The sequence below is a fragment of the Macrotis lagotis genome, chromosome 6 (genome assembly GCF_037893015.1).
Source record: "Macrotis lagotis isolate mMagLag1 chromosome 6, bilby.v1.9.chrom.fasta, whole genome shotgun sequence".
In the NCBI taxonomy this organism is placed as follows: Eukaryota; Metazoa; Chordata; class Mammalia; order Peramelemorphia; family Peramelidae; genus Macrotis; species Macrotis lagotis.
This window is the reverse complement of record NC_133663.1, coordinates 84,850,505-84,875,481: the sequence shown is the minus strand read 5'-3', so window position 1 is coordinate 84,875,481 and position 24,977 is coordinate 84,850,505. Positions and strand designations below refer to the sequence as shown.

Here is a 24,977-nt window from a genome sequence, read left to right as displayed (position 1 = left end):
TTGATTAAAAAAAAAAAGAAAGAAGAAGACCAAATTGGTAGTATCATCAATGAAAAAAGTTAAAGTAATAATTCAGAATTATTTTGCCCAACTCTATGCCAATAAGTTTGACAACTTAAGTGAAATGGATGAATATTTACAAAAATGTAAGTTGCCCAGGTTAAATGAAGAGGAGATTAAATATCTAAACAAACCTATCTCAGAAAAAGAAATTCAACAAGCCATCATTGAACTCCCTAAGAAAAAATCTCCAGGGCCTGATGGATTCACAAGTGAATTCTACCAAACATTTAAGGAACAATTGGTTCCAATTCTATATAAACTCTTTGGAAAAATAGGAGAAGACGGAACTCTGCCTAGCTCTTTCTATGACACCAATATGGTGCTGATACCTAAACCAGGAAGAGTTAAAACATAAAAAGAAAATTATAGACCTATAGACCTCCTGATGAATATAGATGCAAAATCTTAAATAAAATCTTAGCAAAATGATTACAGCAAGTTATCACCAGGATAATCCATTATGATCAAGTAGGGTTTATCCCAGGAATGCAGAGTTGGTTCAATATTAGGAAAACTGTTATTATAATTAATTCTATCAACAACAAACCTCTCAGAAATTATATGATTATATCAAGAGATGCTGAAAAAGCTTTTGACAAAATACAGCACCCATTCCTGCTAAAAACACTGGAGAGTGTAGGAATGAATGAACTGTTCCTTAGAATAATAAGAAGTATCAATCTGAAATCATCAACAAACATTATATTCAACAGGGAGAGGCTAGAGGCATTCTCAGTAACATCAGGGGGTGAAACAAGGGTGACCATTATCACCACTACTATTCAATATCATATTAGAACTGTTAGCTTCAGCAATAAGAGAAGAAAATGAAATTGAAGGAATTAGAATTGGGAAGGAAGAGACAAAACTCTCATTCTTTGCAGATGACATGATGGTATACCTAGAGAATCCCCAAAAATCATCCAAAAAACAACTGGAAACAATTGACAACTTTAGTAAAGTTGCAAGTTATAAAATAAACCCTCATAAATCCTCAACTTTCCTATATATGACTAGCAAGATACAGCAGGAAGAGCTAGAAAGAGAAGTCCCATTCAAAGTATCCCTGAACAATATAAAATAACTGGGAGTCTATTCACCAAGGCAGACAGAAACTTTTTGAAAACAATTACAAAACACTTCTCACACAAATTAAATCAGATTTAAATAACTGGGTAAACATCAACTGCTCATGGATAGGTTGACAATTCTACCAAAACTAAACTACCTGTTTAGTGCCCTACCAATCAAAATTCCAAAAAATTACTTTAAAGAGTTAGAAAAAGTTGTAAGTAAATTCATATGGAGAAATAAAAAGTCAAGAATTTCCAGGGATTCAATGAAAAAAAGTACAAAAGAAGCTGGCTTAGCCCTACCTGATCTAAAATTATATTATAAAGCATCAATCATCAAAACTGTCTGGTATTGGCTAAGAAATAGAGTGGTAGATCAGTAGAATAGATTAGTTTCAGTAGCAGGAAATGTTACAGTGATCTGTTGCTTCATATACCCAAAGGGTCCAGCTATTGGGATAAAAACTCTATCTGATAAAAACTGCTGGGAAAATTGGAAGTTAGTATGGAAGAAACTTAGATTAGACCAACACTTCACACCCTATACCAAGATAAGATCCAAACGGATGCAGGATTTAGACAGAAAAAACAATATTATAAGCAAACTAAAAGATCAAGGAGTTGTTTACCTGTTGTATCTATGGAAAGGAAAGCAGTTTGTGACTAAGAAAGAGATGGAGAACATCACTAAAAACAAATTAGATGATTTTGATTACATTAAATTAAAAAGCTTTTGCACAGACAAAACCACTGCAACCAAGATCAAAAGAAATGTAGTAAACTGGAAAACAATCTTTACAACCAGCATTCCTGACAGAGGACTCATTTCTAAAATATACAGAGAGCTGAGTCAAATTCTTTCTAAAAGCCATTCCCAAACTGACAAATGGTCAAAAGATATGCAAAGGCAATTCATAGATGAGGGGATAAAAGTGATGCATAGTCATATGAAAAATTGCTTTAAATCATTACTTATTAAAGAAATGCAAATTAAAGCATCTCTGAGGTACCACTTCACACCTCTCAGACTGGCCAATATGACCAGAAAAGACAATGATCATTGTTGGAAGAATTGTGGGAAATCGGAGACACTAATACATTGTTGGTGGAGCTGTGAACTCATCCAACCTTTCTAGAGAACAGTCTGGAACTATGTTCAAAGGGCAACAATAATGTGCATACCCTTTGATCCAGCAATACCACTGGGCCTATACCCTGAAGAGATGATGAAAAAGGGCAAAAACATTACTTGTACAAAAATATCCATAGCAGCCCTGTTTGTGGCAGCAAAGAATTGGAAGTCAAGTAAATGTCCTTCAATTGGGGAATGGCTTAGCAAACTGTTGTATATGTATGTCATGAAACGCTATTGTTCTATAAGAAACCAGGAGGGATGGGAATTCTGGGAAGCCTGGAGAGACTTGCATGAACTGATGCTGAGTTAGATGAGAAGAACCAAAAAGACATTGTACATCCTAACAGCACCATTGCAGGTGATGATCAACCTTGAAGGACTTGCTCATTCCATCAGTGCAACAACCAGGGACAATTTGGGGCTTTCTGTGATGGAGAATGCCATCTGTATCCAGAGAATGAATTGTGGAGTTTGAACAAAGACCAAGGAAAATTACCTTAAATTTAGAAAAAAATACCTTATATCTTATTATCTGATTTTGCTGACTTTTACTCTAAGTTTCTTAAGGATATGAGTTCTCTCATCACATTCAATTTGGATCAATGTATACCATGGAAACAATGTAAAGACTGGCAAATTGCCTTCTGTGAGGGTGGGGGGAGGGAAGTAAGATTAAGGGAAAATTGTAAAACTCAAAATAAATGAAATCTATAAAAAAAAATAAAAGAATCAGCATTAAAAAAAAATAGCCCCCTCTAGATAGTGAGAAAAGAAAAATTGGATTCTTTCCTTTGAACTTCAGATACCATGTTTCTACCATTCCTAGGGGGGGGGAAAGATGCTATGATTGAGGAAAAAATAATTTAAGAGCTTTTAACTTTGTTCTATCAATGAAACAATACTTTCCAAGTTTCCAATAAGTTGGATCTTTATTTCAAAGGATTTGATATTTAGTGAGATTATATTTTTCCTTATTTGCTCCTTCTGAGCCATATCATCCCTGATAGCATCACTCTGAGTTCAAAGTAATAAGATTTATTGAGGAGAATTGGTCTCTATCCTTAGAGATTTTTAAAATGTAAAACCTAAAGAAAAAAAAACAACATAATTGAAGATATATCTCTTGTCACAATTTCTTTAGAGCTCCCTTCATTTGTTCCTTTGGGTAGTGGTAAGTGAAAAGTATATGTAGAAATAGATGAATATAGAGAGCTCCTGAAAAGGAACTTCTTCAACTAGAATTGATGAGCATTTTTAAAGATTTATAATCTTAGCCAGTTGCCTGGGGGTCATTGAAGGCTTATCCAGTGTCACAGGTGACATTTGAACCCAGGCCTTCCTGACTCCAAGGTTCTGTTTTTCAGTTAGCATACATTTTGTTAAAACACTTATAACAGTGATCATTTGACCTTTAACACTTGCTTTGAGGGAAGGATGTCACAAGAAGACTTGAGTAGTTGACTTCACCTCAAAGAAATGTCCTTTTCTTAGATTTTTTGAATCTTGTGCACTTTAGGAAAACTGAAAAGTTACTGGAATCAGCTCTTTAGAATTAAGTAATATAATGGGCTATTGCATCACTTTTAGAGGAAAGTACCTTGGCTTGTTCCATTCTTCTTCATGCTAGAGAAAAATCTTCAATAGTTAACAAGACTGTGCTCTTTGCTATCCAAAAGCAGAAGCTCAAGTCAGGAATGGTAAAGTTTATTTTAGATGGAGAGGTAAATATAGTACTACCTTGATCTCATGCTGCTCTGTCCCTCCATTACTTGTAACTGTGCACTGAATAAGGGGAATTAGGGGGAATAGCCATTATCAGACTGGCCTAGAAATAGACTCCATTTCTGAAGGAAGTCTGATTCGATTATAGAGTGAAATGGGCTGAATACATTCTTCGAGAAGGAGCAGTTCTTATGTCAATTTGCCCCCCTCAGATAAGGGACCATTTTGAGAGTAGCCACTTTAAAAGATTTGTAGTGAGGATTTTTTTTTAATGTGTCCAATCCTCAAACTTACAGTGTAACTAGATGTACTTTAATTTAGCATTTACTGGAATTTTATCAAACTAAAATTAATTGAATCCTAAGACTCCCTGAAATGTAAATTATTATGGAATAGTACAGATTCCAATTTAGGTACTTTGGAAGTCATAGATAAATACTTAGAGTGTAAATTTGGTATTTACTTGGACAATTCCATAACAAAGCCACAAGACATAGGTTCTTAGAGGATATCTTGATGAGTTAGATAAAGAACTAACAAGTATAAACATTTTATTCAGTTAACCAATGAAATTTAATTTACTAGAAATTTTATATTTTCATTTAGTTAACATTTTATTTAGATCCTTTTGGAAGCAATAGGACTCATCTCAGGATTATGTTTTTAAATGCATAACATAAAATACATGAGATTTCAAAGAATAATTATATCAAAACATTAAAAAATAAATAGTTCATAAACCTAGGGTAGGAATCCCTGACTTAGAATAAATTACAAAAAAGGAAATACTTCTTTAAAACTCTGTGTACTTGGGGGTGGCTAGGTGGCATAGTGGATAAAGCACCGGCCTAGGAGTCAGGAGTACCTGGGTTCAAATCTGGTCTCGGACATTTAATAATTACCTAGCTGTGTGGCCTTGGGCAAGCCACGTAACCCCGTTTGCCTTGCAAAAAACCTAAAAAAAAAAAAAACAACTCTGTGTGCTTAGAGGTCTTTGGTCTTTAAGTTTTTAAAGTTATTTCTGGGACTAAAGTTCAGGCAGCCTCAGGAATTTTAAGAACTATGTAATTTTAATCCAACAAGTTCCCAAAGACAGTAGCTCCAAGGCAGAGTTGAAGAGAGAAAACAACTCTTTGTGTAAAAACACAACTGGTCATAGTTAGTGGTATCTTGTTTTCATATTTTTAGACTAAATTTGTTGGCATGATTCTAGATTTACAAATATGAAAATGGGGATGAAAGGACATTGTGGGAAAGTTCACAGAAGTGTGTGAAGGACTAGGATTGCTTTTTCAAAATGGAAGATAAAGAAGGAAAGTGAAGCTGTGGATTAGACTAGGAATGAGTTATTCATATAGATGTCTATCTGTTGTGAATCTTCAGGAACTGCTCCTTTCTTCCCTATTATCATCTACCTGATTTAAAAAAAGGGGGGGATTGAATGAAGGGAGGAAGAAAAATGTGGAACCCAAAATCTTACAAAAAAAAAATAAATGTTGAAAACTATCTTTACATGGAGTTGGAAAAATATAAATTCTAAAAAATTATCTTAAAAAACTTCCTTTACTCCCTTCTCATTAGTATCAGAAAATATATTACTATTTTTATTATATATTTTATATAGTTATATATATATATATATATATAGTTATATATATATATATATATACATACATATATGTGTTAAATTAGTTAAGTCCTTTTCATGTTTGACAGCCTGAATATGTCAGGACCGAAGGATTGAGATTTATATCATCCCTGATTTGAAATGAGGAAAGTAAGTTAGAAAGTGGAGCAGAATCAAGTTGCTTCCTAAATTAGTCAACCATGGTTGGGAGTAAGCATACCTTAGTAAGGGGAGCCTAAAGAGGCAACCCAAAGAATATTGGTTTTAGGGTAGTAGAAAGAGACATGATACCATAGATTGACTACCTGTATGATCTTGAATAGTCACAACTTCTCTGAAAGTTCCCTACTTATATAAAGCTAAAGTTGGGTGAGATGTTCTCTACTATCCTTCTCAGCTCAATGATAATTATATGGTGCTAGCTGTCTTTCACACTCTCTTACCTCCCCACCAACATAGGAGCAGTCAGACACCAACCAAATGAAAGAAAGACCCTTTGCTTCATGGATTCTTAACCTAGGATTACTGAAATTGTTAATTCGTTTTTAAAAACTATGCTTTATTATATGTTTCTTTTGAAATTCTTCATTTTATTTTATGCATTTAAAAACTATTCTGATTAGAGGTTCATATGTTTCATGTTTTGTGTCTATAACCTAAAGAAGATTCCATTTTTTAATACAAGCATAAACAAAGACTCTTTCTAGATTCTACATCATTGTACTGCTGACCTCAGTACCTCTCAAGGTCACTCTTCTGAGTCCCTATTTCTTTTTCCCTGAGGACTTCCACTCTAAATAAATCTCTTTTGCTGCTCCACTTATCCCATCTGGTGTCATGGGAATTTTGAGTGATGGCAATATTTATGAACTGAGGAAGATATATGTAATTATATAGATATATACATGTGTTTATGTATGCATATATAGATGTGTGTGAAAGTATATATATACATATATGCATTTATATGTGTGTATATATTTGTTGTTGTGCAGTCTGCTAAACTTGTGACCTCATTTGGGGTATTCTTAGCAAAGATACTGGAGAGGTTTGTCTTTCTCTAGACCATTTTTCAGATGAGGCTATTGAGACAAACAGCCTGCAACAGGTTAAGTAACTTGCCCCCAGGGTTACATACCTAAAATGCATGTGTCATGTCTATGTGTATATACACACATATATAAATGTGCATATATAGGCATATATTAAAACATGCATACATACACAGACATATATATATAGTCATCTATAAAAACGTTTCCCTCTATTTGGAGAAGGATCTCAATTATATTTCAGCACCCAGATCAAACTAGGTAAAGCAGTAGATAGCGCCAATCCTGGAATCATATACTTATTGAAAATCTAATCTTCGACATATATTAGCTGTGTGGTTTCAGTGCAAGTCATTTAATCTCATTTACCTCAGTTTTCTCATCTGCAAAATAAGCTACAGAAGGACATGGCAAACCCTTCCAGTATTTTTTGCCAAGAAAACCTCAAATTGGGTCAAGAAGAGTCACACAGGACTAATCAACTAAACAGTATCACCCTAGGTCAAATCAAGTCAATTAGCCTTGAATGCCTAAAATGTATCAAGCACTCTGTTTATGGTAGTGATACTCAGAAAACATGCCCTGCCCTCAAGGAATTTCTAATCTAAAAGACAATATGTAAACAATTGGGTGAAGATAGGGTAAATACTGGATAAATTGGAGATAATTTCAAAGAGAAAGCACTAGCATTAAGAAGAACCAAAAAAGACTTCTTGCAGTAGGGGAAATTGTTTAGCAGAACTCAGTAATGTTATACTTTAAATTTATATAAGCTAGATACTTCCCTGAAGTTTTAACACTTTAGCCTCTCTGGGTCTCATGTCCTCATCTGTAAAATGAGGGGCAGGATTAGCTGGTCTCCAAGGTCCCTTCTAGCTCCAAAGATTCTCTAAGTCTCATTTTCCATTTCTTTAATTATTCAGTATACTCCACAGAATTTTCTAATGCCTCTGGGTTGTTCCAGATATTAGACCTCTGTCTTAGCCAAAGAGTTGTTGTTGGCTACCATTACGCACTCCTTATTGGGAGCACATAAGCACATACTTAGCACATTCATCACTTTACAGAAAGAAAAGAAACAGTCCTTACCCTCTGGGAAAAATAGTGCAAAACTGTATTAGGTCCAATCATCCTGTCTTTGCCAATTGGATTGTGTTTGACAATCCCTGTGTATGAGACATTTAATCTACTTTCTGTCCTTCACTGTTTTCATCTGCATTTTTCCTAACAGAAAGGAGAGCCTGACCGTTGCTGTGTGCTGTCTCTGGAGACTCCGGAGCAGCTAACCTTTGAGATCCCTCTCAATGATTCAGGATCTGCAGGGCTCGGAGTGAGCTTAAAGGGGAACAAATCCCGAGAGACAGGAGCTGACTTGGGGATTTTTATCAAGTCTATAATCCATGGAGGTGCTGCTTTTAAGGTAGGTAAGGATGATGCTGACCCTGAAGTGTCTGAGTTTGTACTGGTTTATGCTGCAGAGTTTGATAACTAGATTTAGGACAGTTCTAAGGATATGCTAGTAAATCATTTTGTGCTCCAAAGTATCCCTTTTCTCCTCAGGTCCCCAGACCACAGTACCCCTTGTTCACATCAGATGATAACTTCCCACTTCACCTAGAAGATTAAGACCAACTGATATGCCATGTCTTCTTCAGAATTTCATAGTAGCATAAGCCACTCTCCTCCATCTCCCATCTCTCAAAGGAAGAGGCATACATACTCCTTGCTGTAAATACTCACCCTATGCTTGACCTCTGTCTTCTCCCATTTCCTCCATATCCTTTCCCTAGTAATAAGCCTGTATCTGAAATCTAACCTGTTTCCATTGGTTACTTCCTGCCACTGGGAAACATGTAGCCCTCAGTTCTAAAGAATGCATCCCTGGATTCTTCTTCTCCAACCTCCTTCTATCCTTTCTCTCGCTCTTCTCCCTCTCTTACTGCCAAATTTCTTAAAAAGTTGTTTACAACTGATACCTCCACTTCTTCATGACCATCCTGCAATCTGTCTTCAGTCTTCTACCACTGTTAAGAAACTGCTGTCTCAGATGTGATTGATAATCTTGTAGTCACCAATCCATTGGCCATGTTCCCAGGCCTTTTCTTTAACCTCTTCGTATTTTATACCAGTATTCTTTGGTCTTTTAGTTTCCATCACACTTCAACTGGACCTCATCTTGTCCATATTGCTGGCCATTCTCTGTTGATTATGCTAGCTCTTCTCTTCTCATCCTGTTAGGACAAGAACGTTTTGTGTCAGGGATCACCTTTGACATCCTAGTGAAGTCCATGGACCCTTTATCAGGACATTTTTAAAAGTAAAAAGTTAAATACAAAAGATTATACCGAATTTATTTTTATCCTTAAAATTTTTTAATGAAATGTAAATTTAATGTAAATTTTTAAAGTACATGGAAGGATACTAAGTTAAGAACCCCGTCTGAAAAAAAGCATGTCAGCCAAGGTGGCAGAGTAAAAGCAAGGACTTGCCCAAGCTCTTCCCCCAAAACCTCTCCAAATAACTTTAACTAATCATGCTAAATAGATTCAAGAACAGCAGAACCCACAGGAGAATAGGATGAAACAATTTTCACAAACCTAGGTGGCAGTCCCAGGGTAGGCTTTCATGATAAGGAGGAGCAGTAGTACACCAGAGCTTGTGACCACAGGGGAGTGACTCACAGTTCAAGGCAGAAAAGAGTGTAGTGGTCACTCCCAGATCAGAACACAGGCCAGAGAGGACTAAATACCTCCCCTTAGATCAAAACATCTTGGAAAAACTGAAAGCTTGAATGTCTCCAGAAATATCTCTGAAAACAGCTACAGAAATCCCCAGAAGCTTGAGATACTGCACCCTTCACCCTGGAAGCAGAGACCTATTTTATTTTTTATATTTTTTATTTTATTTTATTTAGTTTTTTGCAAGGCAAATGCGGTTAAGTGGCTTGCCCAGGGCCACACAGCTGGGTAATTATTAAGTGTCTGAGGCTGGATTTGAACCCAAGTACTCCTGACTCCAGGGCCGGTGCTTTATCCACTGTACCACCTAGCTGCCCCCCCAGAGACCTATTTTAAAAAAAAGTTAAAATCAAATCATGGGTTGGGAAAATGAGCAAACAGCAGAAAAAAATATGACCATAGAAAGTTACTGTGGTTAGAAGGAATATCAAAACACATGCTCAGAAAAAAGATAATGAAGTCAAAATTCCTATATACAAAGCCTCCAATAAAAATATGAATTCATCATAGGTCATGAAAGAGCTCAAAAAGGATTTTGGAAATCAGCTAAGTGCAGTAGAAAAAGAATTGGGAAGAGAAATGAGAATGATGTAAGAAAATCATAAAAAATATGTCAACATTTTGGTTAAGGAGTCACAAAAAATACTGAAGAAAATAACACCTTAAAAACCAGACTTGGGGTGGCTAGATGGTTCAGTGGATAGCGCACCGGCCCTGGAGTCAGGAGTACCTGGGTTCAAATCCAGCCTCAGACACTTAGTAATTACCCAGCTGTGTGGCCATGGGCAAGCCACTTAACCTCATTTGCCTTGCAAAAACTTAAAAACACACACACACACACACACATAGACTAAACTGAATGGTAAAAGAAGTACAAAAAGTCAATGAGAAGAATATCTTAAAAAGTAGAGTTGACCAACTGAAGAAAAAATTCCTTAAACAGTAAAATTGACCAAATGGGAAAAGAGGGTCAAAAGCTCACTGAAGAGAATATTACCTTAAAAATTAGAATTGAGCAAATGAAAGCTAAAGACTATGAGAAATCAAGAAACAAAAAAAAAATAGAGACAATATAAAATATTTCATTGGAAAAACAGCTGAACTGAAAAAAAGAACTAGGACAGATAATTTAAAAATTATTGAACTGCCTGAAAGCCCTGATCAAAAAAGAACATAATCATTATTTCAAGAAATTATCAAGGAAAATTGCCATGATAATTTTGAACCAGATGGTAAGATAGTAATTGAAAGAATCTACCAATTACCGCCTAAAAGAGATAAAACTGACAGAAATATTAAAACCAAATTCCGGAGATACTAAGTCAAGGAGAAAATACTGCAAGCATCCAGAAAGAAACAAAGTATTGTGGAGCCACAGTCAGGCTAATGCAAGATTTGGCAGCTTCTACATTAAAGGATCATAGGGCTTGGAATATAATATTCCAGAAAGCAAAGCACTTGGATTACAACCAAAAATCGGCTTCCCAGCAGAATTTATCATACCCTTTTAGAGGGAAAGGTGGGCATTTAATGAATAGGGGACTTTCAAACTTTCCTGATGAAAAAACCAGAGCCAAACAAAAAATTTGATCTTAAAAAATACAAGACTCCAGAGAAACATAAAAAGATAAACAGGAAAGGGAAATCATAAGGGACTTAATTATGTTGAACTGTTCATATTCCTACATGGGAAGATGATACGAGTAGCTCATATGAACTTTCTCATCATTAGGGCATTTAAAAGGAGTAGATATTAACAAGGGCACAGATATGAGTTGAATATGAAGGGGTTATATAAAAATAAAATTAAGAGATGAGAATATACTAGGAATGTACTAGGAAAAAGAGAAAGGGGGAGGTAGAATGAGGTAAATTGTCTCACTTAAGAGAGGCAAAAAAAAAAAAGAAAAGCTTTGTACATTGGAATGGAAGGGGGAAGGGAGAGGGGAGAAGAAGTGAGTGAACTTTAAACCCCTCCCCCCCAAGAGAATTTGCTCTAAGAGGGAGCAGCATAAATACTTCATTGGGTATAGAAATCTATCTTACCCTATAGAAAAGTAGTAGGGGAAAGGGGATAAGAAAAAAAGGGGTGGGTGATGGAAGGGAGGACATACTGGAGGAGGGGTTAGTCAGCAAAACACTTGAGGAAGGGAAAGGGAGAAAAGAAAGATAGAATAAGGGTGGCTAGGTGGCACAGTGGATAAAGCACCAGCCCTGGAATCAGGAGTACCTGGGTTCAAATCCGGGCTCAGACACTTAATAATTACCTAGCTGTGTGGCCTTGGGCAAGTCACTTAACCCCATTTACCATGCAAAAAAAAAAAAGAAAGACTAGAATAGAATAGATATGTAAGGGGAAAAGGATGGAGAAAAATACAGGTAGCAATAATAAAAGAAAATAAATTTCTCTGATAAAGGCCTCATTTCTCAAACATAAAGTGAATTGAGTTAAATTTGTGGAAAAAAGAGCCATTCCCCAATTGATAAATCATCAAGAGATATGAACAGTTTTTGAATGAAGTTATCAATGCTATCTATACTCATATTCAAAAAAAATTCTAACTCAGTATTGATTAGAGAAATGCAAATTAAAATAATTCTAATGTACTACCTTATATCTATTAGATTAGTTCATAGGAAAGAAAAGGAAAATGACAAATGGTGGAAGGAATGTAGAAAAAGTGAGACATTAATGCACTGTTGAAGTTATGAACTGATTTAACCATTCAGTAGAGCAATTTGGAACTATAAACAAAGTTCTATAAAATTATGTATACCCTTTGTTCCAGCAATGCTACTACAAAAGAGATGAGAAACTAAAAGGAAAAGAACCTATATGTGCAAGTATGTTTATAGCAGCTCTGTTCTGGTGGCAAGGAATTAGAAATTGAAGGATATTCAGCATTTGGGGAATAGTTGAGCAAATTGTATTATATGATTATGAGGGAATGCCATGCTACTATAAGAAAAGATAAGCAGGATACTCTCAGAAAAGCCTGGAAAAAAACTGTTGCAAAAAAAAAAAATGAAATGTACTGGTACAAAGTAATAGCAATATTGTATGATAATCAGCTGTGAATGATTTAGATTTTCTCAGCAATACAGTGACTAGACAACTCTGAAAGACTGATGAAGAATACTATCCATCCCCAGTAAAAGAAATGATAGTGTTTGAATACAGAATGAAGCATACATTTTTAATTCTATTTTTCTTGGGGTTTCTTTTTTTGGATTGGGATCTATGCTTTCCTTAAAAACATGACTATTTTGGAAATGTTTTGCATTACTACAGATTTACAAACTATTTCAAATTGCTTGCTTTCTCACAGAGGAGCAATGGGACAGAAGGAAGGGAGAGAATATGGAGCTCAAAGTTTTAGAAAAAAATGTTAAAAATTGTTTTTTTTATGTAACTGAGGAAAATAAAATACTAAATATTTTTTTAAAAATAAGAAGGGCAGCTGGGGATGCAGTGGATAGAGCACCAGCACTGAAGTCAGGAGGACCTGAGTTTAAATTCGGCTTCAGACACTTAATACTTAACTTAGCTGTGTGTCCTTGGGCAAATCATTTAATACCCTTGCCTTGCCAAGAAAACCCCCAAAAAATAAACTTAAAAAATAGCAAAGATAAGAAAAGACAATATAAATAAATAAATAAACAAGTGCTGAGACAAAAAAAGGGGATCAACAGTCGATTCTATCCTTGAAAAACTTTTTTTTCTTAGCTATGTATGCACAGCAGAACTACTTCCATGTTCTTGGTTTTAGAACAGTTTTTAACCCAGTGATATATATTTGGAAGAATGAAAATGGGTGAGACAATTCTGAAGTAAAGGAAAAAGTAAAGCAAATATTGAGAGGAAAAATAAAACTTAAATACTTGAAAAAAAAAAGATTCTATCCTTGGATCTTTTCTTTTTGTTTAAAAAAAAAGGGAGTTGTACTAGGTGACCTACAAATCCAGGAACTATATAAACAAATTCTGTGATTGTGTGTGTGTGTGTGTGTGTGTGTGTGTGTGTGTGTGTGTGTGTGCAAAAATAACTTTTCATACAAATAAAATCATTTAAATAACTGGAGAAATCTTAATTGCTCCTGGGTAAGCAGGGCCAAGATAATAAAAATAACAATTGTTTCCCTATACTTTGTTTACAATCTCATACATTCCTAGAGCTTTCTCATCTATTCATATCTTTGAAACTTTATTCTCTAATTCCCTTGAGATACCTCTGTCTAGACATTCTCTTCCCACCTTCAAAGGCTAGTTTATCTTTCCTCCCAAACTTGATCTTCATCATTTCTACCAGTACTTCCTAGGACTAGCACTTCAAAGACAGAAACCTTGGTATTATCTTAGAGTCTTCTCTCTCCTTAAACTCACCATAGTATCTTAGAACGAACACTGTATAAAGAATCTAGAGACCTGAATCAATTCCTAACTCTGGCTAATAGTAACTCTGACCTTGGGCAAGCATCTTAATATCTTTAAACATAATTTCCATCAACTTTAAAATAAGAGAGTTGAACTAGATAACAAACCTTGGTATTATCTTAGAGTCTTCTCTCTCCTTAAACTCACCATAGTATCTTAGAACGAACACTGTATAAAGAATCTAGAGACCTGAATCAATTCCTAACTCTGGCTAATAGTAACTCTGACCTTGGGTAAGCATCTTAATATCTTTAAACATAATTTCCATCAACTTTAAAATAAGAGAGTTGAACTAGATAACCCACAAATTTAAACATATGATCCAAATCACTTGAACTTTCCAAGACTCAGTTTTCCCAACTGTATATTGGAAATAATATTCACATAATCTACATGTGAGGTCTCAATAAAGAAAGCAACTTATAAATCTAAAAAGCATTATGTGTAGCAATGTGTTATTCTTATTATTAAAATACTAAATCAGTAATAAGTTTTTCTTGTGTGATGTATCTCTTCTTTTCTGTTTCTTTTCTTCATCAGTTCCCTGAGATACATGGCATGGCCATATACTTAATACTCAACCAACTACTGTAGCTTTCTAGAGTATATGGCCATGCCTTCACTCCTTTTCCTTAAATTCCATCTACCAATTGCTGTCAGATTAACCTTCTCTATACTCAGTAAATCCAGTTAGCTCATAAATCATTAGCAGTTCCTTATCATTTATGGTTTAAACTTCATGCTGACACTGAAATCATGCTACAAGGTCACCACCTTATTTTTCCAAACTTAGCTCAAAGCATTCTCATCTGTGCAAACTGCTGTCTGTCTCCTGAACACTCCCCTACCTGTCCGGCTTCTGTATCTTTTCTTAGGCTGTCCTTTTTTCCTGAAGTGTTCTTCCCCATATTAGCCTATCAAATATTTCCACATTTTTCAAACCATAAATTAGATGTATCATTACATTATGGGGACTTCTGTAATCTACTTTCTTAGCCTCTCTCCTTACTTATAAAAGGTTGTTGTTAAACTAAATGATCCCTGAAGTTCCTTCCAGTTCAAAATCCTGGTTATCTGTGTTCCTCTTAGTAATGACCTTCCCTGCCTTTTTACTGATGCACTTATTATGTATTACATTATTTTCTAATTATTTGTATATTTGATGTCTTCCTACTACAATGTAAAGCTCCTGAGGGCAAGGGCCATATCATACCTAAACTTTGTGACTCTCCCAATATAGTTTATATATATATACACAGTGTGCACAGTGTGTATTTAATAAATGTATATGGTATTTGAATTTAGAGCAATCATTATTTTCTTACCACAGGAATTTTTTTTAGAAATAATTTTAAAAACAACTCATCACTGTTTTTTTCTATAGTTTTCTTTTTCTTTTTAATTTTATTAAATTCTTAGTTCCAAATTCTCTCCCTTCCTGTTCTTCCCATCTATAGCAATATAATATCAGTTATATGTAAAGTCATATGAAATATACTTCCAAAGTAGTCATGTTACAAGATAACAATAATAATAATAATAATAACATACATTTAAAAAGTTTTTTTAAAAAATGTGCTTTGATCTATACTAAGAGTTCTCCAGTTCTCTCTCTCTCTGGATATGGTTAGCATTTTTCATCATGTGTCATTTGGAATTGTCTTGATCTGAGAATAGCTAAGTCTTTCATAGACTAGCACCTTAACAACATTGCATTTACAGTGTACAACATTCTACTGGTTCTGCTCACTTCACTTTGCATTAACTGACAGACAACTTCCAAGATTTATCTTTAACCATCTTGCTAACCATTTTTTTTATACCACAATAGCATTCTTTCACAATCATATAACACAGCTTGTTCAGTCTTTCTCCACCTACTGGGCATCCCCTCAATTTTCAATTCTTTGACATCGCAAAAAAGAACCACTATAAATATTTTTGTATATATTCCCCTATTCTTTGAGGTTTTTTTTGGGGGGGGGATATAGATCTAGTGATGGTATTGCTGGTTCAAGGGGAAGGCAGAATAGCAATAGGGGACCTCTTATGAAAAATATTGCTATTGTAGTACATATTCAATGAGAAGTTCATTATTCACTTTTATCAGACATGTTTTTTTATACAAGGATCATAAAAAGAATGGATGACATGGTAGCTAGCATTAGACCCAGGTTTTATTCTTCTTTGTATGTCTTACTAGGTGTTATGACCATTATAAATCTATTAATCTCTCCCATACTCATCTGTAAATTGGGGATAATACCTAGAGTATCTACCTCATGGAATATCATGAGATAAAGAAAAGGTAAAGGAATACCCTTTGCAAACTTTAAGCAGCTAGTTATGTCTACTATCATTATTTTATGTCTGCTATCATTATTTTTGATGGTTGGATTAATTACTTTAATTCCTCATCCCAAACAACCCAATCCAACTGACATTAATTAAGAATACACTATATTCAAATTTTGAGATCCAAAAACAGAGAAAGCATACCTGGCTTCAAGGAGCTTATATTCTCATTTATGACTTAACATCACTCCAAACTTGAAAGAGGAAAATACTGAAGAATTCATAATTAAATTAAAAAAAACTAGCCAACAAAAACCCAACCCTATGCCCATTCATTATTCTCAAAAATCTAAAATATTTTGTCAAATCTAATAATATTAAATTAAATGGGAATAAATCAAAATCTGACATGGAGTCAAAAAATGAACTTCACATATGCAAATTACTGAGAAACAATTTAGATGGCAGTTCATCTGAAAAGATTTGGGGAAATTAATGAACTGGAAACTCATTATAAGTCAAGAGAATCAATATGGTATAGACATCTATCTTACTCTAGAAGAAAAAGGAGAAGAAAGGGATGGGAGAGGGGGATGGGGATAAGGACATGGAGGAGAGGAAAGAGTATGGGAGAGAGTGATAAGATACAACACACTTTTGAGGAGGAACAAGGTGAAAGTAAGGGGAATAGAATAAATAGGAGTGGAGAGAAATAGAATGGCGTTGCAACAGCAACTGTGGGGAAAAAAATATTGAAACAACTTCTCTGACGGACTTATGATAAAGAATGCGATCCATCCCAGAGATAGATCTGATGGTATCTGAACAAAGACTGAAGTACAACTTTTTTCTTTTTTTCTTTCACTTTATTTTTCTTGAGGTTGCTCTATCTTTGTGAGAGGAAGGGGGATTATGGTTACTTTTACAACAAGATATTGTAATAATGTGAAAAGAAATTAATTAAATATAAAAAAATAGGGGCGGCCAGGGGGCATAGTGGATAAAGCACCGGCCTTGGAGTCAGGAGTACCTGGGTTCAAATCCGGCCTCAGACACTTAATAATTACCTAGCTGTGTGGCCTTGGGCAAACCACTTAACTCCATTTGCCTTGCCAAAAAAAAACCCAAACCTAAAATAAATAAATAAATAAATAAATAGGCAAACAAACAAACAAACAAACAAATAAATGAATGAATGAAAATAAAATATATTTGGGGTTAGCAAGGCAAAAAAAAAAAATTAAGCCAAGAGTGTGATATGGCAGCCAAAAAACCTAGTGCTATCTTAAGTTCACAGATGGAGCTATCCAATATCAGCCTATATTTCAACACCTCTGATTCTGTGTCACAGTCTAAAGAATATCTCTCATGTAGGATCTAGGTTTATGTGAGGGAAAAACATACTAGCAGTTAGAACTTTTTCAAAGTAAAATAGCCTTCTTTGAGAGGTACTGAAATCTTCCCCATGGGATGTCTTCAAGCGGAGTTTGGATGGTCCCTCATTAGAAACCTTGTAGAAAGCATTCTTATCCAGTTACAGGATGACCTTAAATGGCCACAGAGATCCTTTCCACCTCAGATTTTATGATTCTCTGCAATTGTTTAGAACAGCCTGTAGGCTATGCCTTATTTTATAATTAAATACTTACAAAATGCTTTTTGTTGATGAACTCTTGGTTACTTTGATGATACCAATTGATTGAAGAATTCTACATAGAAGGTTTGTTTTTAGTAAAATTGGAAGAAATCACTTTGGAAATTAAAAGCAAACATCTTAGTCATTTTATATGATGACTATAAGTCAAGGAAATATTAGCAATAGGGTATATGTGTAATTATTTATGCATAGTTTGTGTTAACAGATTCCTTTTTTAGTGTCAGATTGTCAGGGAAATGTTCTTGATTTCTCAAATGCTATTCCAATAAAGGAAAATATCTCTATTCCATGATGGAGAATCTTTTGTTATGTTCCCTACAACAGTCACAGAGTCGACTTCCTCAGGATCAATCTTATTACAGTTAGTAGTGAGTGTTCTATTACCAGTAGTCTGCTTATTCATTGATGAATTCTTTGTTACTTAAAACCTTGAAAAGAAAGAAAAATACACCTCTGCAGTATTGGTGACACATTGATGGGAATGAGGGAAAAAATGCTAAGAATCACATAATTGTTGGACTTTAAAAATTGTAATTTAGGTAATGATATTCTAAATATGACATCTTTATCTAGTAACCAATATATGGACAATTTTGACAGTCTCAATGCTAAAGACCATGTTAAGGACAAAACCTATGATTTCATCCAGATAGGAAACTCCCAATAAGGAATCCCCGTCTGCTGATGCAGGTCAGCACCTTCTTTAGAATACTGAGGAGTTAAGTTATTCTCTGTCAAACAACCAGTATGCATTCGACACAATACTTATACAGATTTTTCAGTTTCCAGGACTCACTTTCCATTTATTATGCTAATGAAACCAAAAGAAAGAAGGAAGTTAGAACAAAATAGATGAATAACTCACAGGTTCTCCTTGTAGAAAAGATTTAGAATCCTGAGTGTTGTCATATGCAAAAAAAAAAATTAAGAAACAATATTTCATGTAATATTTGATCATTTAATATTTCCAAAATAGGTATTTACAAAAAGTCTACCATTAAATAATTGCTTCATGAGCATAAAAAGCTTAGTAGAGGATAAAAAGGTACAGTTATTTGAAAAAGAACTCTATAATAAGCTATCCAAATTAAATCAACATATGCTTAAATATTTGTAATTCCAAAGCAAATATGAGAATAGAAGAGAATAACCAGAAATATACTGAAAAATATGGATCAGGATTAAGAGATTGAAAAAAAAACCTAACATCCCCAGAAACTCCATGAGTATATAACATGAATATATTCTTCTGAGAAAAAAAAACAAATCTAAAGGTTATGAACTTGGAACATACTGAATAGCATCACAAAAAATTAAATTGGTTATATGTTAACAGAGAGGAAAAAAACTCATTACTAACCTGAGAGTCATTCATTAATGGGTTGTCTGTGTACAGTCTGACCAACTTCTTAAAGCAAAGATTAAAAATAAGGAGAAAGGATAAAGAATTTAAATGGTGTGCAGTTTTTCTAAAAACTCAATCTAGAGATATTTAAATAAATTATTAATTATAAAAATTGTACATGGATGGAAGAAAGGACAGGGATCCAGACCACAATAAATTCATTAAAAATTTAATCAACATGAGTCATTAACATTACAAAGAAACCAAAAGCTCCCCAAAAGCCCTTTGTGAACAAACACATGAATTATTTGGCAAGCAGACAAATATAGCAGCAAAGGGCAACAGATTAAAATATAAGCTCAGTTGTAAAATTTACAGAGGAAAACAATACAATATTCTATATATCATTGCCTCATAAAACAAAGAAAAGAAGTAGGTATTAAAAACTAATTTATAGAAATCTTGGTAAGAAGCCTAACTAAGCAAAGTCATCCAAGGACATTTAAGTGTAAAAAATGGAAGAGTGAATGAAGCACAGAAGGAAAAACTGAAAAGATCTGCAAAAAATTTTATAATAAAAATATTTACCATCTAACAATAAACCTACAACATTTGGATCCCAAGATCACAGTCACAGATCTGCTTAAAGAGAAGAAAGAAATGGCAATTAAAAAGAAAAGATGGAGGAATCATAAGATATGTAGTGGAGGTAATGTATTTGAGAGAAGCCAAAATCATGAAAAAATATTAGACTTCATTAATACAGTATAAAGACTTTCAGGAAAAGTCAGTCAACAATTACTACCGGTCTTTGCCTGTTTTTCCATCTCTATAAAATTTTTTTAATCATTACCTACTATTACAGGAAGGATATTGTTAATGAAGGCACCTAAGTGGATGGAAACCAGTCCTAAATTCAGGAAGACCTTACTAGCTGTGTGATCTTGGGCAAGTCACTTAACTTTGCTTGTGTCAATTTCCTCATCTGTAAAAATGAGCTGAAATTAGAAATGGTAAGCCTCTCCAATATCTTTGCCAAGAAAATCCCAAATAGGATCACAGAGACTCAGACTCAACTGAATTGACTGAATAATGACAATAAATCCTTGATGAAGATATTGGTAAGGAATAGGGAGTCTTTTCACATTAATCTACTAAAATATAGTTTATTGTATTAAAAAATACAGCATAATCTCTATGTTAAAGAATACAGCATTGCAATGCTTATTGTGAATTGATTTTTTTTTGTAAGGCAATGGGATTAAGAGGCTTGCCCAAGGCCACACAGCTAGGTAATTATTAAGTGTCTGAGGCCAGATTTGAACTCAGGTACTCCTGACTCTGGGGCCGGTGCTCTATTCACTGTGCCACCTAGCTGCCCCTGTATTGATTTTTTTTAAAACAATTTGAATTGGTAAGTCCCCTTAAAAACTATCTTCCAAAAGTTTTCCCTTCTATATATTAAATTTGTCAAGATGCTTTTAAAAACTGTAACCAGAAATATTGTTTGTCCTTGGTTTTCACAGAGGACCAATGGTATCATGGGTTGCTTGAATCATGTATGAATTGGATTTAAGTAAGGAAGAGTTGCACAAAGTTGTCAGTCTTCCTGTCAGTCAGTCAGACTTTCAGAGTCACTAAAGTCCAATGAGTAGTAGTACAAAAATCAGAATGCTAGTCCGGGATGCAGTGAAGGACCTTGGCATCATTGATGTCTATCTAACTAAACCCTGAGCTCTCCATAGCACATGCTCCAACCGCCTTCATAGTCAATGGGACAAATTGTTCTCATTTGCCCATTCCTCCAGAAGAAATCTTCACATGATGGGTGTATCCACCTTCCCAACTCACTGATGACCCACAGAAATGGTATACTAGGGTATAGCCACTGCATATCAAGTGGATGAAAAATGTCTTTTTCTAGATGTCATGAAGTGAACTAGACCTATATGGAATTTGTCCCCCTCTAAGAAAGGTGGTACAACTAAACCCAGAAATAAATGGAAAAAGAGTAGGTTGTTTTTCTTTCTGGTCTGCTGAGTCAGACAATTCACTTTATTAAAAACTACTGGGCAGCATCTTTATAGCTAAGCATGAACTCAGTCTTGTTGTAGATGTTTAATATCTATTACCTTTTTCCTCTTTTTCTTTTTTGCAAGGCAAGTGACTTGCCTAAGGTCACAGAGCCTGGGTAATTATTAAGTGCCTGAGGCTGTATTGGAACTAAGGTCCTCCTGACTCCATCCACTGTGCCTCCTAGTTGCCCCTTATTTACTTTTTTTCAATATAAGTTCCAAAGCACCTTTAATGACTTCCAATTTCTTCCCAAAACAAAGACCCACTGTGAGATCATGAATAACCCTTGGACATTTAACCTTGACAACATGAGGAGACTCAGTCTTTTTTAAAGAAAGAAAAAGGTTCATATATTCAATTCCAATAGTCTTTTGATATTGTTGTTTGAACTCTAAGTCATAGGGCTCTATGGTCTTTGAAAAAGTTATGAATAGTTATCACTTAGTGAGGCATTATGGTGAGTATAAGTGGGCTGCAATAACAAAAACAATTCAGGAATTCTAAAAAGCCAGAATAAAGGATAGCATCAAGAAAATGTTTGATTAAAAAAAAAGAGGGGTTCACATGGCAAGGTCCATTCGTATCCTTCAAACTATGAGGAGAAAGGTAAAAAGGACCTTTTCATTTGTGTAGATCTTCACTATTGAATTTAGGGGCTAAGATGGACAAGATTTTACAGAAAATTGACTGGAACCCATTGCCTGTTTGAGAGAATATCCATATTGACAATATCAGGTCCATTTGAGAATTTAGCAGCTCTCTCTCTCTCTCTCTCTCTCTCTCTCTCTCTCTCTCTCTCTGTGTGTGTGGGGGGGGGTGTATGCTTGTAATAAAGGGAGGGAAGGAAGGAATTGGAAGAGAACGAGAGAGAGAGAGAGAGAGAGAGAGAGAGAAATATCACTGTTTTACCTCAGCAGTTTTTCACAGTTTTGTTTCCCGAAGAAAGATTTCACATTCCTTTTATGTAGATTTCTTTCCTGACACTGGTCTGCTGAGTCAGACCATTCACTCCATGAAAAACCATTGGGCAGCATATTTATAGCTACTCTTCAGTGGTGCACAGCATCCATCATGAGCTCAGCCTTGCTGTGGCTGTTTAGCATCTCCTTGTCCTATATACCTTTTTTTAATATAAGTTGGTGGTAGAGCTAACTTCCTCACACAATGCAATCTGATTAACTGGAAAAAGAAAACATCCCAGCGCCCCCCCCCCTTTCTGTTGTTCCAATCATCTGCTACTCCCCATAAAATTGCCACCTGCTTTATGATTCAGGATTATGTGTTACAAAAATTGTTTGGAGACTTTGTTCCTCTTGCTGTTTGCTAGATACAAATGTAACAGACTGCAGCCTCCCTCAGGGCCGGGGAAGCTAAGCGGCGGGAACAGCAGCCTCAAGTTTTTATCAGAATCAACAAGATGATCTTTTGGTGCCAGGACTGTCTTTTTCTCTTGGCCCTTCCTTTCACTAATTAGTTCTCAAGGTGCTTTCCCCTTTAGGGAAGGTGGATTTTGAAGACTAAAACACTCTGAGAAAGTATGACCAAATTCTTCCTGTGACTGCTCAGTATTATTTCCCCCCTTGGGCTTCAATTCTTGTAAACAAAGATAGACTGCTCCTTGTTAGGGAGTAAAACCCCTGGATAACAGCTGTTGTAATTGAGATCCCCCTTCTCCCCCACCCCAGCCTCTTTAGCCAGTGTCTATGTATATATAATCTCTTTGGGGTACATCTATTTGTTCTTATGCTAGCAATCTCCAGATCAAAATGAGGATATTATACTACTCAGGGAATCTTAGCACTGATCTACCCTGTATCAGGACAGAGTGTTCAACTAAACTCTTCCCTTGGTGATCTCATCCATTCCCATGGTTTTAATTATTACCTCCCAAATCTCTATACCAAGTCCCTATTACTCCCCCTGGACTCCATTCCTATAATCCTGCTTCAGACTCAACAACTGAATTCATTTGTCATCTTTACCTCTTTCTGTTGATGGTACCACCATAGTCCCCTCTGTTACATTTCAGGTTATTGTTGTGATTAATAAAAACATTCTTGTCAAATGCTTTCACCCTGGTTCGTCTTCTGCTGGTCCAAGAAGTTTACTGCTAGTGGCACAGTGTGAATTCTCCTGGGCATCCCCTCTTAATCATAGCCCCAGTTCCCAAAACCAACAAAATAGAACCAGGATCATCTTTCATTATTCCTAGTTGAGGTATCCAGATGACTTGGGCCTGATTTGAACACTAATTTTTTCAAAGTAAATGTTAAAGATGATCAGATATGGTCATAGCTCCAGCTATAAAGGATGTTGAATATCAATCAGCCAATACTGTCATCAGCTTCTGGGAAACCAAAGTCTTTGGATTCTGGGGGTTGCATGGTTGAAGGTAGAAGGTCTAAGAGGAAAGGCTGTACTCTCGGTTAGTCCATTGAAAGATAGGTTTGGATCTGTTTCTCTGTTCCTTTGCTCAAACTCTTGCTTCTACCTGGATTACCCTTCTTCCTTATCTTCATATGTAGACCTACTCAACCTTTAAAGACTAGAAAATATGCCACCCCTTCTAGGTATCTTTCTTTCTCTGATGACCCTCATAGATCAGGATCTTTCCCCACACAGAAATTAACTTAAAATTCTTGAAACATATAATTTTGTGTATTATGGCTATTGATCCCCATTTTTTATTATTTTGCATAGGGTTTAACACTATCCTTGTCACATAATAAGCAACTAATAAAATATTTGTTAATTAATGAAGCATGGTACAATGAAAAGTTGGGATCAGTTTGTGATCAGAAAATCTGAATTTGAAACCTGACTACCACTTTTTAGCTGAATCACTGTGACCAAATCCTTTAACCTCAGTGGTTAACATCCCTTAATGGTAGATAAGGAAACCTCAGTTTCTTCATCTGTAAAATGGGTGATGATCTCAAAGGTCCTTCTTGCTCTATGTTTCTGATCTTATGAATTTGATTGAATGATTAGTTGATTGATATCGTTCCTCAAGTATGAAGTGGGCCTCACCATCATTTCATTTCTACCTGTCAAAGTCCCCTTAAATTGCCATCCCATGAAGCCTTTCTTAAGTACCCAGTTGAATACAGTTTCTCCTTACTCAAATTTCTCATAAAAGTTTGAATTTTTTTCTTATTTCTTCTAGCATTCATTATTGGTAATATACTATATGTTTCTCAACCATCCTCATTATATTAAAGTTCAACTTATATTGTTTTAATCTTCACCTATTTTCTTCTAAAATGTATTGTTCATGATATAGAGTTTTGCAAATTTTTTAAAATTTTAATTTAATCTCTTCAAGGCCATCTAAACAATTTTGATTTGCCTGTTATAGTATTACTTAAATACATAAAAAATTTCTTAATATTCAGATAGTTAATTCTTTGTTTAGGAAACAAGGTTTCAATTATATTCCTTTCTAGGGAAAGGCATTATAGTATAATAAAAAAGAGAAGTAGAAATGGAGTCAGAAGGTCTGGGTTCATTCTTAACTTAAACACTTAGCCCTATGACCCTAAGCAATGCTCTTAAACACCTTGATTCTACCTATCTGTAAATTGGGAATAATAATATTTACACCACCATCTTATAGTATTGGTTTTAAAAGGAAGGTTTTTGTAAACCTTATAAGAACTATGAAAATTATGTAAACAGGGGTCTAAATGTTAAGATAAAAAGTTACTGACTGCTTTTAGTTTTTTATTACAGGTCTACAAATCATCTGGGCTGTTTGGGG

The 24,977-nt window shown here is 35.0% G+C and overlaps 1 protein-coding gene across 6 annotated transcripts in view; it reads left to right on the top strand.

Moving 5' to 3' along the window:
- The window catches only part of PARD3B (par-3 family cell polarity regulator beta), a 1,291,415-nt gene that overhangs the window by 758,741 nt on the left and 507,697 nt on the right, over window positions 1-24,977 (top strand). For all 6 annotated transcript variants that reach the window (XM_074191565.1, XM_074191567.1, XM_074191566.1 and 3 more), the window contains one exon: window positions 7,904-8,092. In XM_074191565.1, the coding sequence (XP_074047666.1) occupies window positions 7,904-8,092 (189 nt within the window). The remainder of the gene's footprint in view (window positions 1-7,903; window positions 8,093-24,977) is intronic.